The 18837-nt window shown below is 37.0% G+C and overlaps 1 protein-coding gene across 3 annotated transcripts in view; it reads left to right on the plus strand.

The window, feature by feature from the left end:
* Positions 1 to 18837, plus strand: part of LOC129820022 (AT-rich interactive domain-containing protein 1A-like) — a 112196-nt gene that overhangs the window by 72962 nt on the left and 20397 nt on the right. For all 3 annotated transcript variants that reach the window (XM_055876816.1, XM_055876818.1, XM_055876817.1), the window contains one exon: positions 18248 to 18488. In XM_055876816.1, coding sequence (XP_055732791.1) covers positions 18248 to 18488 — 241 coding nt within the window. The remainder of the gene's footprint in view (positions 1 to 18247; positions 18489 to 18837) is intronic.

The following is an 18837-nucleotide window of genomic DNA, read 5'->3' on the forward strand; positions in this document are numbered from 1 at the left end:
TCTCTGTGCTCGCTCTCTCTCTCTGTGCTCGCTCGCTCTCTCTCTGTGCTCGCTCTCTCTCTGTGCTCGCTCGCTCTCTCTCTGTGCTCGCCCGCTCTCTCTCTCTGTTCTCGCCCGCTCTCTCTCTCTGTGCTCGCCCGCTCTCTCTCTGTGCTCTCTCGCTCTCAGTCTGTGCTCTTTCTCTTCTCGCTCGCTCTCTTTCTCTGCTCTCTGTCCTCACTCACTCTTTCTCTCTGTCGCTCTCTCTCTGTGCTCTCTCTCTGTGCTCACTTTCTCTCTGTGCTCACTTTCTCTCTGTGCTCACTTTCTCTCTGTGCTCACTTTCTCTCTGTGCTAGCTCGCTCTCTTTCTCTGCTCTCTGTCCTCGCTCACTCTTTCTCTCTGTCGCTCTCTCTGTGCTCTCGCTCTCTCTCTCTGTGCCCGCTCTCTCTCTGTGCTTGCTCGCTCAGGGCTCGCGCTCTCGCTCAGGGCTCGCTCTGTCGGGAGCCAGGTTTTCCTGTGTCTACTCTTCTCAATGGCAAGGCCGTGCTCACTGAGCCTGTACTTTGTCAAGGTTTTTCTAAGGTTTTGATCAGTAACCATGGTCAAATATTTAGCCACGGTGTACTGTCGATTTAGGGCCAGATAGCACTGCATTTTGCTTTGTGTTTGTGCTTGTGTTTCCCAATAAGCAATATAGTTTTGTTTTGACTGTGTTGTAATTTGGTTTATCCTGATTGATTGGATGTTCTGGTCCTGAGGCTTCAGTGTGTTTGTAGAACAGGTTTGTGAACTCAGCTCCAGGACCAGCTGGATGAGGGGGCTCTTTTCATTGCTCAGCTCTTGGCATTGCAGGGCTTGGTAATGATATGAGAGGGGGTCACTGTATTTTAGATGTTTCCAAAACTTAATTGCTCTTTTTTGAGTTTTTATTATTAGTGGATATTTGCCTAATTCTGCCCTGCATGGATTGTTTGTAGTTTTCCTCCGGACATGTAGGAGAATCTTACAGAACTCTGCATGCAGGGTTTCAATGGGATGTTTGTCCCATTTGATGAAATCTTGTTTTGCAAGTGGACCCCACACCTCGCTGCCATAGAGTGCAATTGGTTCAATGACATATTCAATTAGTTTTAGCCAAATTTTAATAGGTATTTCAATTTGAATTTGCTTTTTAATGGCGTAGAATGCCCTGCGTGCTTTCTCTCTCAGTTAATTCACTGCCTCATTAAGGTGTCCAGTTGAGCTTATTTTAAACCTCAGTAATTGTAGTGTGCAGTACTCTATATATTTAAACCTCAGTAATTGTAGTGTGCAGTACTCTATATATTTAAACCTCAGCAATTGTGGTGTGTGCAGTACTCTATATATTTAAACCTCAGTAATTGTAGTGTGCAGTACTATATATATTTAAACCTCAGTAATTGTAGTGTGCAGTACTCTATATATTTAAACCTCAGTAATTGTAGTGTGCAGTACTCTATATATTTAAACCTCAGTAATTGTAGTGTGCAGTACTCTATATATTTAAACCTCAGTAATTGTAGTGTGTGCAGTACTCTATATATTTAAACCTCAGTAATTGTAGTGTGCAGTACTCTATATATTTAAACCTCAATAATTGTAGTGTGCAGTACTCTATATATTTAAACCTCAGTAATTGTAGTGTGTACAGTACTCTATATATTTAAACCTCAGTAATTGTAGTGTGTACAGTACTCTATATATTTAAACATAAGTCATTGTAGTGTGCAGTACTCTATATATTGAAACCTCAGTAATTGTAGTGTGTACAGTACTCTATATATTTAAACCTCAGTAATTGTAGTGTGCAGTACTCTATATATTTAAACCTCAGTAATTGTAGTGTGCAATACTCTATATATTTAAACCTCAGTAATTGTAGTGTGTACAGTACTCTATATATATAAACCTCAGTAATTGTAGTGTGTACAGTACTCTATATATTTAAACCTCAGTAATTGTAGTGTGCAGTACTCTATATATTTCAACATAAGTAATTGTAGTGTGTACAGTACTCTATATATTTAAACCTCAGTAATTGTAGTGTGCAGTACTCTATATATTTAAACCTCAATAATTGTAGTGTGCAGTACTCTATATATTTAAACCTCAGTAATTGTTGTGTGTACAGTACTCTATATATTTAAACATAAGTAATTGTAGTGTGCAGTACTCTATATATTTAAACCTCAGTAATTGTAGTGTGTGCAGTACTCTATATATTTAAACCTCAGTAATTGTAGTGTGCAGTACTCTATATATTTAAACCTCAGTAATTGTAGTGTGCAGTACTCTATATATTTAAACCTCAGTAATTGTAGTGTGTACAGTACTCTATATATTTAAACCTCAGTAATTGTAGTGTGTACAGTACTCTATATATTTAAACCTCAGTAATTGTAGTGTGCAGTACTCTATATATTTAAACCTCAGTAATTGTGGTGTGTACAGTACTCTATATATTTAAACCTCAGTAATTGTAGTGTGTGCAGTACTCTATATATTTAAACCTCAGTAATTGTAGTGTGCAGTACTCTATATATTTAAACCTCAGTAATTGTGGTGTGTACAGTACTCTATATATTGAAACCTCAGTAATTGTAGTGTGCAGTACTCTATATATTTAAACCTCAGTAATTGTAGTGTGCAGTACTCTATATATTTAAACCTCAGTAATTGTGGTGTGTACAGTACTCTATATATTTAAACATAAGTAATTGTAGTGTGTGCAGTACTCTATATATATATAAACCTCAGTAATTGTAGTGTGTACAGTACTCTATATATTTAAACCTCAGTAATTGTAGTGTGCAGTACTCTATATATTTAAACCTCAGTAATTGTAGTGTGCAGTACTCTATATATTTAAACCTCAGTAATTGTAGTGTGTACAGTACTCTATATATTTAAACCTCAGTAATTGTAGTGTGTACAGTACTCTATATATTTAAACCTCAGTAATTGTGGTGTGTACAGTACTCTATATATTTAAACCTCAGTAATTGTAGTTTGCAGTACTCTATATATTTAAACATAAGTAATTGTAGTGTGTGCAGTACTCTATATATTTAAACCACAGTAATTGTAGTGTGCAGTACTCTATATATTTAAACCTCAGTAATTGTAGTGTGTACAGTACTCTATATATATAAACCTCAGTAATTGTAGTGTGTACAGTACTCTATATATTTAAACCTCTAATTGTAGTGTGCAGTACTCTATATATTTAAACATAAGTAATTGTAGTGTGTATAGTACTCTATATATTTAAACCTCAGTAATTGTAGTGTGTACAGTACTCTCTATATATATAAAACTCAGTAATTGTAGTGTGTACAGTACTCTATATATTTAAACCTCAGTAATTGTAGCGTGCAGTACTCTATATATTTAAACCTCAGTAATTGTAGTGTGCAGTACTCTATATATTTAAACCTCAGTAATTGTAGTGTGTGCAGTACTCTATATATTTAAACATAAGTAATTGTAGTGTGTGCAGTACTCTATATATTTAGACATAAGTCATTGTAGTGTGCAGTACTCTATATATTTACACCTCAGTAATTGTGCTGTGTGCAGTACTCTATATATTTAAACCTCAGTAATTGTAGTGTGCAGTACTCTATATATTTAAACCTCAGTAATTGTAGTGTGTACAGTACTCTATATATTTAAACCTCAGTAATTGTAGTGTGTGCAGTACTCTATATATTTAAACCTCAGTAATTGTAGTGTGTACAGTACTCTATATATTTAAACCTCAGTAATTGTAGTGTGTACAGTACTCTATATATTTAAACCTCAGTAATTGTAGTGTGCAGTACTCTATATATTTAAACCTCAGTAATTGTAGGGTGTACAGTACTCTATATATATAAACCTCAGTAATTGTGCTGTGTACAGTACTCTATATATTTAAACCTCAGTAATTGTAGTGTGTGCAGTACTCTATATATTTAAACATAAGTCATTGTAGTTTGCAGTACTCTATATATTTAAACATAAGTAATTGTAGTGTGTATAGTACTCTATATATTTAAACCTCAGTAATTGTAGTGTGTACAGTACTCTATATATTTAAACCTCAGTAATTGTAGTGTGTACAGTACTCTATATATTTAAACCTCAGTAATTGTAGTGTGCAGTACTCTATATATTTAAACCTCAGTAATTGTAGTGTGCAGTACTCTATATATTTAAACCTCAGTAATTGTAGTGTGTGCAGTACTCTATATATTTAAACCTCAGTAATTGTAGTGTGCAGTACTCTATATATTTAAACCTCAGTAATTGTAGTGTGTACAGTACTCTATATATTTAAACCTCAGTAATTGTAGTGTGCAGTACTATATATATTTAAACCTCAGTAATTGTAGTGTGTGCAGTACTCTATATTTAAACATAAGTAATTGTAGTGTGTGCAGTACTCTATATGTTTAGACATAAGTCATTGTAGTGTGCAGTACTCTATATATTTAAACCTCAGTAATTGTGCTGTGTACAGTACTCTATATATTTAAACCTCAGTAATTGTAGTGTGCAGTACTCTATATTTTTAAACCTCAGTAATTGTAGTGTGCAGTACTCTATATATTTAAACCTCAGTAATTGTAGTGTGTACAGTACTCTATATATTTAAACCTCAGTAATTGTAGTGTGCAGTACTCTATATATTTAAACATAAGTAATTGTAGTGTGTGCAGTACTCTATATATTTAAACATAAGTAATTGTAGTGTGTGCAGTACTCTATATATATATAAACCTCAGTAATTGTAGTGTGTACAGTACTCTATATATTTAAACCTCAGTAATTGTAGTGTGCAGTACTCTATATATTTAAACCTCAGTAATTGTAGTGTGCAGTACTCTATATATTTAAACCTCAGTAATTGTAGTGTGTACAGTACTCTATATATTTAAACCTCAGTAATTGTAGTGTGTACAGTACTCTATATATTTAAACCTCAGTAATTGTGGTGTGTACAGTACTCTATATATTTAAACCTCAGTAATTGTAGTTTGCAGTACTCTATATATTTAAACATAAGTAATTGTAGTGTGTGCAGTACTCTATATATTTAAACCACAGTAATTGTAGTGTGCAGTACTCTATATATTTAAACCTCAGTAATTGTAGTGTGTACAGTACTCTATATATATAAACCTCAGTAATTGTAGTGTGTACAGTACTCTATATATTTAAACCTCTAATTGTAGTGTGCAGTACTCTATATATTTAAACATAAGTAATTGTAGTGTGTATAGTACTCTATATATTTAAACCTCAGTAATTGTAGTGTGTACAGTACTCTCTATATATATAAAACTCAGTAATTGTAGTGTGTACAGTACTCTATATATTTAAACCTCAGTAATTGTAGCGTGCAGTACTCTATATATTTAAACCTCAGTAATTGTAGTGTGCAGTACTCTATATATTTAAACCTCAGTAATTGTAGTGTGTGCAGTACTCTATATATTTAAACATAAGTAATTGTAGTGTGTGCAGTACTCTATATATTTAGACATAAGTCATTGTAGTGTGCAGTACTCTATATATTTACACCTCAGTAATTGTGCTGTGTGCAGTACTCTATATATTTAAACCTCAGTAATTGTAGTGTGCAGTACTCTATATATTTAAACCTCAGTAATTGTAGTGTGTACAGTACTCTATATATTTAAACCTCAGTAATTGTAGTGTGTGCAGTACTCTATATATTTAAACCTCAGTAATTGTAGTGTGTACAGTACTCTATATATTTAAACCTCAGTAATTGTAGTGTGTACAGTACTCTATATATTTAAACCTCAGTAATTGTAGTGTGCAGTACTCTATATATTTAAACCTCAGTAATTGTAGGGTGTACAGTACTCTATATATATAAACCTCAGTAATTGTGCTGTGTACAGTACTCTATATATTTAAACCTCAGTAATTGTAGTGTGTGCAGTACTCTATATATTTAAACATAAGTCATTGTAGTTTGCAGTACTCTATATATTTAAACATAAGTAATTGTAGTGTGTATAGTACTCTATATATTTAAACCTCAGTAATTGTAGTGTGTACAGTACTCTATATATTTAAACCTCAGTAATTGTAGTGTGTACAGTACTCTATATATTTAAACCTCAGTAATTGTAGTGTGCAGTACTCTATATATTTAAACCTCAGTAATTGTAGTGTGCAGTACTCTATATATTTAAACCTCAGTAATTGTAGTGTGTGCAGTACTCTATATATTTAAACCTCAGTAATTGTAGTGTGCAGTACTCTATATATTTAAACCTCAGTAATTGTAGTGTGTACAGTACTCTATATATTTAAACCTCAGTAATTGTAGTGTGCAGTACTATATATATTTAAACCTCAGTAATTGTAGTGTGTGCAGTACTCTATATTTAAACATAAGTAATTGTAGTGTGTGCAGTACTCTATATGTTTAGACATAAGTCATTGTAGTGTGCAGTACTCTATATATTTAAACCTCAGTAATTGTGCTGTGTACAGTACTCTATATATTTAAACCTCAGTAATTGTAGTGTGCAGTACTCTATATTTTTAAACCTCAGTAATTGTAGTGTGCAGTACTCTATATATTTAAACCTCAGTAATTGTAGTGTGTACAGTACTCTATATATTTAAACCTCAGTAATTGTAGTGTGCAGTACTCTATATATTTAAACATAAGTAATTGTAGTGTGTGCAGTACTCTATATATTTAAACATAAGTAATTGTAGTGTGTGTAGTACTCTATATATTTAAACCTCAGTAATTGTAGTGTGTGCAGTACTCTATATATTTAAACCTCAGTAATTGTAGTGTGTGCAGTACTCTATATATTTAAACCTCAGTAATTGTAGTGTGTACAGTACTCTATATATTTAAACCTCAGTAATTGTAGTGTGCAGTACTCTATATATTTAAACCTCAGTAATTGTAGTGTGTACAGTACTCTATATATATAAACCTCAGTAATTGTAGTGTGTACAGTACTCTATATATTTAAACCTCAGTAATTGTAGTGTGCAGTATTCTATATATTTAAACATAAGTAATTGTAGTGTGTACAGTACTTTATATATTTAAACCTCAGTAATTGTAGTGTGCAGTACTCTATATATTTAAACCTCAGTAATTGTAGTGTGTACAGTACTCTATATATTTAAACCTCAGTAATTGTAGGGTGTACAGTACTCTATATATATAAACCTCAGTAATTGTAGTGTGTACAGTACTCTATATATTTAAACCTCAGTAATTGTAGTGTACAGTACTCTATATATATAAACCTCAGTAATTGTAGTGTGTACAGTACTCTATATATTTAAACCTCAGTAATTGTAGTGTGTGCAGTACTCTATATATTTAAACCTCAGTAATTGTAGTGTGTACAGTACTCTATATATTTAAACCTCAGTAATTGTAGTGTGTACAGTACTCTATATATTTAAACCTCAGTAATTGTAGTGTGCAGTACTCTATATATTTAAACCTCAGTAATTGTAGGGTGTACAGTACTCTATATATATAAACCTCAGTAATTGTGCTGTGTACAGTACTCTATATATTTAAACCTCAGTAATTGTAGTGTGTGCAGTACTCTATATATTTAAACATAAGTAATTGTAGTTTGCAGTACTCTATATATTTAAACATAAGTAATTGTAGTGTGTGCAGTACTCTATATATTTAAACCACAGTAATTGTAGTGTGTACAGTACTCTATATATTTAAACCTCAGTAATTGTAGTGTGTACAGTACTCTATATATTTAAACCTCAGTAATTGTAGTGTGTACAGTACTCTATATATTTAAACCTCTAATTGTAGTGTGCAGTACTCTATATATTTAAACATAAGTAATTGTAGTGTGTATAGTACTCTATATATTTAAACCTCAGTAATTGTAGTGTGTACAGTACTCTCTATATATATAAAACTCAGTAATTGTAGTGTGTACAGTACTCTATATATTTAAACCTCAGTAATTGTAGCGTGCAGTACTCTATATATTTAAACCTCAGTAATTGTAGTGTGCAGTACTCTATATATTTAAACCTCAGTAATTGTAGTGTGTGCAGTACTCTATATATTTAAACATAAGTAATTGTAGTGTGTGCAGTACTCTATATATTTAGACATAAGTCATTGTAGTGTGCAGTACTCTATATATTTACACCTCAGTAATTGTGCTGTGTGCAGTACTCTATATATTTAAACCTCAGTAATTGTAGTGTGCAGTACTCTATATATTTAAACCTCAGTAATTGTAGTGTGTACAGTACTCTATATATTTAAACCTCAGTAATTGTAGTGTGTGCAGTACTCTATATATTTAAACCTCAGTAATTGTAGTGTGTACAGTACTCTATATATTTAAACCTCAGTAATTGTAGTGTGTACAGTACTCTATATATTTAAACCTCAGTAATTGTAGTGTGCAGTACTCTATATATTTAAACCTCAGTAATTGTAGGGTGTACAGTACTCTATATATATAAACCTCAGTAATTGTGCTGTGTACAGTACTCTATATATTTAAACCTCAGTAATTGTAGTGTGTGCAGTACTCTATATATTTAAACATAAGTCATTGTAGTTTGCAGTACTCTATATATTTAAACATAAGTAATTGTAGTGTGTATAGTACTCTATATATTTAAACCTCAGTAATTGTAGTGTGTACAGTACTCTATATATTTAAACCTCAGTAATTGTAGTGTGTACAGTACTCTATATATTTAAACCTCAGTAATTGTAGTGTGCAGTACTCTATATATTTAAACCTCAGTAATTGTAGTGTGCAGTACTCTATATATTTAAACCTCAGTAATTGTAGTGTGTGCAGTACTCTATATATTTAAACCTCAGTAATTGTAGTGTGCAGTACTCTATATATTTAAACCTCAGTAATTGTAGTGTGTACAGTACTCTATATATTTAAACCTCAGTAATTGTAGTGTGCAGTACTATATATATTTAAACCTCAGTAATTGTAGTGTGTGCAGTACTCTATATTTAAACATAAGTAATTGTAGTGTGTGCAGTACTCTATATGTTTAGACATAAGTCATTGTAGTGTGCAGTACTCTATATATTTAAACCTCAGTAATTGTGCTGTGTACAGTACTCTATATATTTAAACCTCAGTAATTGTAGTGTGCAGTACTCTATATTTTTAAACCTCAGTAATTGTAGTGTGCAGTACTCTATATATTTAAACCTCAGTAATTGTAGTGTGTACAGTACTCTATATATTTAAACCTCAGTAATTGTAGTGTGCAGTACTCTATATATTTAAACATAAGTAATTGTAGTGTGTGCAGTACTCTATATATTTAAACATAAGTAATTGTAGTGTGTGTAGTACTCTATATATTTAAACCTCAGTAATTGTAGTGTGTGCAGTACTCTATATATTTAAACCTCAGTAATTGTAGTGTGTGCAGTACTCTATATATTTAAACCTCAGTAATTGTAGTGTGTACAGTACTCTATATATTTAAACCTCAGTAATTGTAGTGTGCAGTACTCTATATATTTAAACCTCAGTAATTGTAGTGTGTACAGTACTCTATATATATAAACCTCAGTAATTGTAGTGTGTACAGTACTCTATATATTTAAACCTCAGTAATTGTAGTGTGCAGTATTCTATATATTTAAACATAAGTAATTGTAGTGTGTACAGTACTTTATATATTTAAACCTCAGTAATTGTAGTGTGCAGTACTCTATATATTTAAACCTCAGTAATTGTAGTGTGTACAGTACTCTATATATTTAAACCTCAGTAATTGTAGGGTGTACAGTACTCTATATATATAAACCTCAGTAATTGTAGTGTGTACAGTACTCTATATATTTAAACCTCAGTAATTGTAGTGTACAGTACTCTATATATATAAACCTCAGTAATTGTAGTGTGTACAGTACTCTATATATTTAAACCTCAGTAATTGTAGTGTGTGCAGTACTCTATATATTTAAACCTCAGTAATTGTAGTGTGTACAGTACTCTATATATTTAAACCTCAGTAATTGTAGTGTGTACAGTACTCTATATATTTAAACCTCAGTAATTGTAGTGTGCAGTACTCTATATATTTAAACCTCAGTAATTGTAGGGTGTACAGTACTCTATATATATAAACCTCAGTAATTGTGCTGTGTACAGTACTCTATATATTTAAACCTCAGTAATTGTAGTGTGTGCAGTACTCTATATATTTAAACATAAGTCATTGTAGTTTGCAGTACTCTATATATTTAAACATAAGTAATTGTAGTGTGTATAGTACTCTATATATTTAAACCTCAGTAATTGTAGTGTGTACAGTACTCTATATATTTAAACCTCAGTAATTGTAGTGTGTACAGTACTCTATATATTTAAACCTCAGTAATTGTAGTGTGCAGTACTCTATATATTTAAACCTCAGTAATTGTAGTGTGCAGTACTCTATATATTTAAACCTCAGTAATTGTAGTGTGTACAGTACTCTATATATTTAAACCTCAGTAATTGTAGTGTGCAGTACTCTATATATTTAAACCTCAGTAATTGTAGTGTGTACAGTACTCTATATATTTAAACCTCAGTAATTGTAGTGTGCAGTACTATATATATTTAAACCTCAGTAATTGTAGTGTGTGCAGTACTCTATATTTAAACATAAGTAATTGTAGTGTGTGCAGTACTCTATATGTTTAGACATAAGTCATTGTAGTGTGCAGTACTCTATATATTTAAACCTCAGTAATTGTGCTGTGTACAGTACTCTATATATTTAAACCTCAGTAATTGTAGTGTGCAGTACTCTATATTTTTAAACCTCAGTAATTGTAGTGTGCAGTACTCTATATATTTAAACCTCAGTAATTGTAGTGTGTACAGTACTCTATATATTTAAACCTCAGTAATTGTAGTGTGCAGTACTCTATATATTTAAACATAAGTAATTGTAGTGTGTGCAGTACTCTATATATTTAAACATAAGTAATTGTAGTGTGTGCAGTACTCTATATATTTAAACCTCAGTAATTGTAGTGTGTGCAGTACTCTATATATTTAAACCTCAGTAATTGTAGTGTGTGCAGTACTCTATATATTTAAACCTCAGTAATTGTAGTGTGTACAGTACTCTATATATTTAAACCTCAGTAATTGTAGTGTGCAGTACTCTATATATTTAAACCTCAGTAATTGTAGTGTGTACAGTACTCTATATATATAAACCTCAGTAATTGTAGTGTGTACAGTACTCTATATATTTAAACCTCAGTAATTGTAGTGTGCAGTATTCTATATATTTAAACATAAGTAATTGTAGTGTGTACAGTACTCTATATATTTAAACCTCAGTAATTGTAGTGTGCAGTACTCTATATATTTAAACCTCAGTAATTGTAGTGTGTACAGTACTCTATATATTTAAACCTCAGTAATTGTAGGGTGTACAGTACTCTATATATATAAACCTCAGTAATTGTAGTGTGTACAGTACTCTATATATTTAAACCTCAGTAATTGTAGTGTACAGTACTCTATATATATAAACCTCAGTAATTGTAGTGTGTACAGTACTCTATATATTTAAACCTCAGTAATTGTAGTGTGTACAGTACTCTATATATTTAAACATAAGTCATTGTAGTGTGCAGTACTCTATATATATAAACCTCAGTAATTGTAGTGTGCAGTACTCTATATATTTAAACCTCAGTAATTGTAGTGTGCAGTACTCTATATATTTAAACCTCAGTAATTGTAGTGTGTACAGTACTCTATATATTTAAACCTCAGTAATTGTAGTGTGCAGTACTCTATATATTTAAACCTCAGTAATTGTAGTGTGTACAGTACTCTATATATTTAAACCTCAGTAATTGTAGTGTGCAGTACTATATATATTTAAACCTCAGTAATTGTAGTGTGTGCAGTACTCTATATTTAAACATAAGTAATTGTAGTGTGTGCAGTACTCTATATGTTTAGACATAAGTCATTGTAGTGTGCAGTACTCTATATATTTAAACCTCAGTAATTGTGCTGTGTACAGTACTCTATATATTTAAACCTCAGTAATTGTAGTGTGCAGTACTCTATATTTTTAAACCTCAGTAATTGTAGTGTGCAGTACTCTATATATTTAAACCTCAGTAATTGTAGTGTGTACAGTACTCTATATATTTAAACCTCAGTAATTGTAGTGTGCAGTACTCTATATATTTAAACATAAGTAATTGTAGTGTGTGCAGTACTCTATATATTTAAACATAAGTAATTGTAGTGTGTGCAGTACTCTATATATTTAAACCTCAGTAATTGTAGTGTGTGCAGTACTCTATATATTTAAACCTCAGTAATTGTAGTGTGTGCAGTACTCTATATATTTAAACCTCAGTAATTGTAGTGTGTACAGTACTCTATATATTTAAACCTCAGTAATTGTAGTGTGCAGTACTCTATATATTTAAACCTCAGTAATTGTAGTGTGTACAGTACTCTATATATATAAACCTCAGTAATTGTAGTGTGTACAGTACTCTATATATTTAAACCTCAGTAATTGTAGTGTGCAGTATTCTATATATTTAAACATAAGTAATTGTAGTGTGTACAGTACTCTATATATTTAAACCTCAGTAATTGTAGTGTGCAGTACTCTATATATTTAAACCTCAGTAATTGTAGTGTGTACAGTACTCTATATATTTAAACCTCAGTAATTGTAGGGTGTACAGTACTCTATATATATAAACCTCAGTAATTGTAGTGTGTACAGTACTCTATATATTTAAACCTCAGTAATTGTAGTGTACAGTACTCTATATATATAAACCTCAGTAATTGTAGTGTGTACAGTACTCTATATATTTAAACCTCAGTAATTGTAGTGTGTACAGTACTCTATATATTTAAACATAAGTCATTGTAGTGTGCAGTACTCTATATATATAAACCTCAGTAATTGTAGTGTGTGCAGTACTCTATATATTTAAACCTCAGTAATTGTAGTGTGCAGTACTCTATATATTTATACCTCAGTAATTGTAGTGTGCAGTACTCTATATATTTAAACCTCAGTAATTGTAGTGTGCAGTACTCTATATATTTAAACATAAGTCATTGTAGTGTGCAGTACTCTATATATTTAAACCTCAGTAATTGTAGTGTGCAGTACTCTATATATTTAAACTTCAGTAATTGTAGTGTGCAGTACTCTATATATTTATACCTCAGTAATTGTAGTGTGCAGTACTCTATATATTTAAACCTCAGTAATTGTAGTGTGTATATTTTGTACCAATTGAGAACGTTGGTCTGAATTCTAAAGCTCTCTCTCTCTCTCTCTCTCTCTCTCTCTCTCTCTCTCTCTCTCTCTCTCTCTCTCTCTCTCTCTCTCTCTCTCTCTCTCTCTCTCTCTCTCTCTCTCTCTCTCTCTCTCTCTCTCTCTCTCTCTCTCTCTCAGGGATCTCTCTCTCAGTGACCTCTCTCTCAGGGATCTCTCTCTCTCTCTCTCTCTCTCTCTCTCTCTCTCTCTCTCTCTCTCTCTCTCTCTCTCTCAGGGCTCTCTGCTGCTAATATCGTTTTGTAAAAAAGCAATGACTTGCTGCAGAGTGGGAGTAGCTATGCAGAGGCTGTGTGTGTGTGTGTGTGTGTGTGTGTGTGTGTGTGTGTGTGTGTGTGTGTGTGTGTGTGTGTGTGTGTACACACACAGCGCTGGCTGTATCTAGGGATAACAGCTTTGGTTGGGGGGAGAGGTTTGGGGAATTTTAAGAAGGGTGTGTGTGTGTGCAAGAACTGGTTATTCAGTTCTCTGTCTGAGCTCCACACGAGGAGGACCTCACATTCAGTGTCTTCCTTCCCAGCGTCGTGTTAACACAGAATACAGCGTTTTTCACTCAGAAAAAAATTAGAAAAGCATCTTCTCTCTGGTACTTTTTGCAGTGTAGCCTACTTTTCTCTGGTACTTTTTGCAGTGTAGTCTACTTTTCTCTGGTACTTTTTGCAGTGTAGCCTACTTTTCTCTGGTACTTTTTGCAGTGTAGTCTACTTTTCTCTGGTACTTTTTGCAGTGTAGTCTACTTTTCTCTGGTACTTTTTGCAGTGTAGCCTACTTTTCTCTGGTACTTTTTGCAGTGTAGTCTACTTTTCTCTGGTACTTTTTGCAGTGTAGCCTACTTTTCTCTGGTACTTTTTGCAGTGTAGTCTACTTTTCTCTGGTACTTTTTGCAGTGTAGCCTACTTTTCTCTGGTACTTTTTGCAGTGTAGTCTACTTCTCTCTGGTACTTTTTGCAGTGTAGTCTACTTTTCTCTGGTACTTTTTGCAGTGTAGCCTACTTTTTTCTGGTAAAATGCCAGATTAACTTCAAGCAAAACATTAGGCAATGTAGATGGCTACATTCTTCTATGTTAAACATTATAAATATAATGACCAAGCATTGTTTTGGCTAAAAATACCTTGCTTTTTCATTGTAAGCTCATTTACTTGTGTGGCTGCCAGCAAATAGAGTTGCACTAATGTATCTTCTGTGAAGGAAAACTATAGTTGCACGTCCCTGATCACTCTGTTGAAGCAAAAAAACACTTGACTTTTAATATAAAACGCAGGTGAAATGGTTCATAGTTTGCATTTTTTGAAAAATGCAGATTTGTGAACTCTGTGACCTTTGCTTCCTTGTGTTGCTAAATGTCTCTCTAGTCCTGACTCCTGTCTATGTATGTGACCTCTCAATGAGGTAAGACTACAGAGCACAGCCTTAGGGGGTTAATCCCCTCCCCCTGCTTCAGGGTCCTGTGGGATGGGGATGGAATTTCTCTTGCTCTCTCTCTGGGACACTGAGCAGGGCCCTCGGGCAGGTAGGTAGGCAGGCCTGGGGCCGGGCCCTCGGGCAGGTAGGTAGGCAGGCCTGTGGCCGGGCCCTCGGGCAGGTAGGTAGGCAGGCAGGCCTGGGGCCGGGCCCTCGGGCAGGTAGGTAGGCAGGCCTGGGGCCGGGCCCTTGGGCAGGTAGGTAGGTAGGCAGGCAGGCCTGGGGCCGGGCCCTGCGCAGAATGTTACAATGACTGCTTTCCCTGAGCTGCCTCTCTCTTTCTTCCTGCCTCCTCTCAGCTTCCCTGCCTGCCTCCTCTCAGCTTCCCTGCCTGCCTCCTCTCAGCTTCCCTGCCTGTCTCCTCTCAGCTTCCCTGCCTGTCTCCTCTCAGCTTCCCTGCCTGTCTCCTCTCAGCTTCCCTGCCTGCCTCCTCTCAGCTTCCCTGCCTGCCTCCTCTCAGCTTCCCTGCCTGCCTCCTCTCAGCTTCCCTGCCTGCCTCCTCTCAGCTTCCCTGCCTGCCTCCCGTTAGCCCTGCTGTCAGATGACTGGTCCTGTGATGCGTGTTCTGTGCCCAGAGTGGGGGGAGGTCAGCTGATCCTGACATGGCTCTTTAACCAAGAATGCCCCCTCGCTTTTTGATCTAGCCCCCAATCCGAGCGTTTTTCTTTTACTATAGACTTGCGCCCCCTGGGTTGCTCACAGAAAGGGACACACACATACAAACTCTCGTAATGACCAGCGCTATGGAGTAGGATTACGCAGACACACTCCCCACCTCTCCTGTTGCTCACACATGGGTGCACCCATAGACACACACACTTTTTCTCTTACACACACACACACACACACACACACACACACACACACACACACACACACACACACACACACACACACACACACACACACACACACACACACACACACATGCATGCTCACAATGACATGTTCATGTGTTGGGTCACGGCATTCACAGCTCTTTGCTGAGGGGTGGAGACGAGGGTCCCTGAATCATCGTCCTCCTGTCGGTCTCTCTGGGGGGCCTCCATCAGGTCACGGTCCAAAAATAGCACTGGGCGCCGTTTCAACTTGAAAACCGCCGGCTTCGGGGCCGCAGCCTCTCTGCCTGCCACAGAGTGAGAGTTCTGTGGGAATACTTGGCCACCTTCCAGGGAGTGTTTTTTTTCCCTCCCTCCCTCCCTCCTCCGTGACGGCCAGATGAGCTAGCTAGCTGTTAGAGGAGACAAGCACATGGGATCCACGTGATTACAGACAGTGTGTGTAAACAACTCAACTTCCTGTTCAAACACAATCACCTCACCTCTCCTGCCAATATCATGAGCACATCATGGGTTAGAGCCTTGATTCTCAACTGGGAAGATGTTTTAGCTCCATGTGTTTTGAGTAGCCAGACAAACGATTGTGTTTCTGCTGAGGTGGATCACACAGCCTCTCTAAAGTGATCTGGTGGGACTGTTGGAGGGTTGTTGCAGGGTTGTAGCAGGGTTGTAGCGGGGTTGTAGCGGGGTTGTTGCAGGGTTGTAGCGGGGTTGTAGCAGGGTTGTAGCAGGGTTGTAGCGGGGTTGTAGCGGGGTTGTAGCAGGGTTGTAGCAGGGTTGTAGGATGGTTGTAGCGGGGTTGTTGCAGGGTTGTTGCAGGGTTGTAGCTGGGTTGTAGGATGGTTGTAGCGGGGTTGTTGCAGGGTTGTAGCTGGGTTGTTGCGGGGTTGTAGCGGGGTTGTAGCGGGGTTGTAGCGGGGTTGTAGCAGGGTTGTAGCTGGGTTGTTGCAGGGTTGTAGCTGGGTTGTTGCAGGGTTGTAGCTGGGTTGTTGCGGGGTTGTAGCGGGGTTGTAGCGGGGTTGTAGCGGGGTTGTAGCGGGGTTGTAGCGGGGTTGTTGCGGGGTTGTAGCGGGGTTGTAGCGGGGTTGTTGCGGGGTTGTTGCGGGGTTGTAGCGGGGTTGTAGCGGGGTTGTAGCGGGGTTGTTGCGGGGTTGTAGCGGGGTTGTTGCGGGGTTGTAGCGGGGTTGTAGCGGGGTTGTTGCGGGGTTGTAGCGGGGTTGTAGCGGGGTTGTAGCGGGGTTGTTGCAGGGTTGTAGCTGGGTTGTAGCGGGGTTGTTGCGGGGTTGTAGCGGGGTTGTAGCGGGGTTGTAGCGGGGTTGTAGCTGGGTTGTTGCGGGGTTGTAGCGGGGTTGTTGCGGGGTTGTAGCGGGGTTGTAGCGGGGTTGTTGCGGGGTTGTAGCTGGGTTGTTGCGGGGTTGTAGCGGGGTTGTAGCGGGGTTGTTGCGGGGTTGTAGCTGGGTTGTTGCGGGGTTGTAGCGGGGTTGTTGCGGGGTTGTAGCGGGGTTGTAGCGGGGTTGTTGCAGGGTTGTAGCGGGGTTGTTGCGGGGTTGTAGCGGGGTTGTTGCGGGGTTGTAGCGGGGTTGTTGCAGGGTTGTAGAAGGGTTGTTGCAGGGTTGAAGTAGGCTACCTGGTCTGCTGTGCTCAAATGTAGGAAAATGCCCATTTGGGGATTTCTGGTTGTCTTATCTCACCACATCCACCACTAATAATCTGAGCTTCAGTCTTTTTTTGATTCACCTCACACAGTACATCAAGGAAGTCTGGTTTTTAAACATATATTGCGAATGATAGCCTAATACTTCCTCACAGTAGGCCTATTTGAGAAATCTTTCCAACAATCTCCCCCTTGGTAATATCCAAGCCTCGGTGTGAAAGAGCAAAATAACATTGTATCAATATCAACATCATAAAATACCTTTCGCAAAAACAACTGTCTCTCCCGAGCTCACTGGTGCTGGAAACTCTGAGATAGGGTAGTTGATACTATATTGCAAATTCCCTAGAGAGGAGCCGGGTGATTTGATACAATGTTGCACTTCACTAGTGATAGCTCAAGTCAGAAAGGCAGACCTGCTGAGGAGAGGGGTGCATTTGTTTGAGAGAACCAGCATTTTCGTCAGTATATTTTCGATTTTTCTGTTGTTGTCGGCTTTATGTATTTTGACTTAGTTGACAATGGAAGTTCTAGGTCAACGTCTGCATTGGCCGTCTGTTCCATGTTCTCATTTAGACTATTGAGGCGTCAATGATCACGGTGTATCAATGTGTCCATATGGCAGCGGCTGGTGCTCTCGCATACATTTTTACAATTTTGAATACGCACAAAAGCCAACATTTACCGGCTAACGGAATCTCTGGTCTGTTGTCTTCTTTGCTGGACTCTGGTCATCTGGATCCTCTCTGTAGACTTTGGACAGATGAGATTACTTTTGCTGCCCAACCCTCAGTAGCCAAGTGAACATTAACACTGTGCATAACCAAAACCATATGTTCCAAATAAATCCTGTTTCTCCAGTCATACTTCCTAGTGTTCTATTTCATTCTGTGGTTCTAATTCTCTCCTCTCTCTTGTTCCAGGACCTCTCTGGTTCCATAGATGACTTGCCGACGGGTACGGAGGGGGCTCTGAGTCCGGGCGTCAGCACGTCGGGGGTGTCCAGTAGCCAGGGGGAACAGAGTAACCCCGCCCAGTCACCCTTCTCACCCCACACCTCGCCCCACTTGCCTGACATCCGCGGGCCCTCCCCCTCCCCCGTGGGCTCCCCTGCCAGCGTCACCCCCTCGCGCTCCGGACCCCTGTCACCTGCTGCCGTGCCAGGTGGGTACAGAGAGAATAGAGCTACACACACACTTATGATAGAGCCACTGGTTTCCAGAGAGAAGCAGTAATCTACCACATAGTACACTTCCAGCTTCCTAAAGTAAACCACAGCGTTTGTCGTAAACCACAGCGTTTGTCGTAAACTACAGCGTTTGTCGTAAACCACAGCTTTTGTCGTAAACTACAGAGTTTGTCGTAAACCACAGCTTTTGTCGTAAACCACAGCTTTTGTCGTAAACCACAGCTTTTGTCGTAAACTACAGCGTTTGTCGTAAACCACAGCGTTTGTCGTAAACCACAGCTTTTGTCGTAAACTACAGCGTTTGTCGTAAACCACAGCTTTTGT

Source organism: Salvelinus fontinalis, chromosome 22, assembly GCF_029448725.1.
Source record: "Salvelinus fontinalis isolate EN_2023a chromosome 22, ASM2944872v1, whole genome shotgun sequence".
Classification (NCBI taxonomy): domain Eukaryota; kingdom Metazoa; phylum Chordata; class Actinopteri; order Salmoniformes; family Salmonidae; genus Salvelinus; species Salvelinus fontinalis.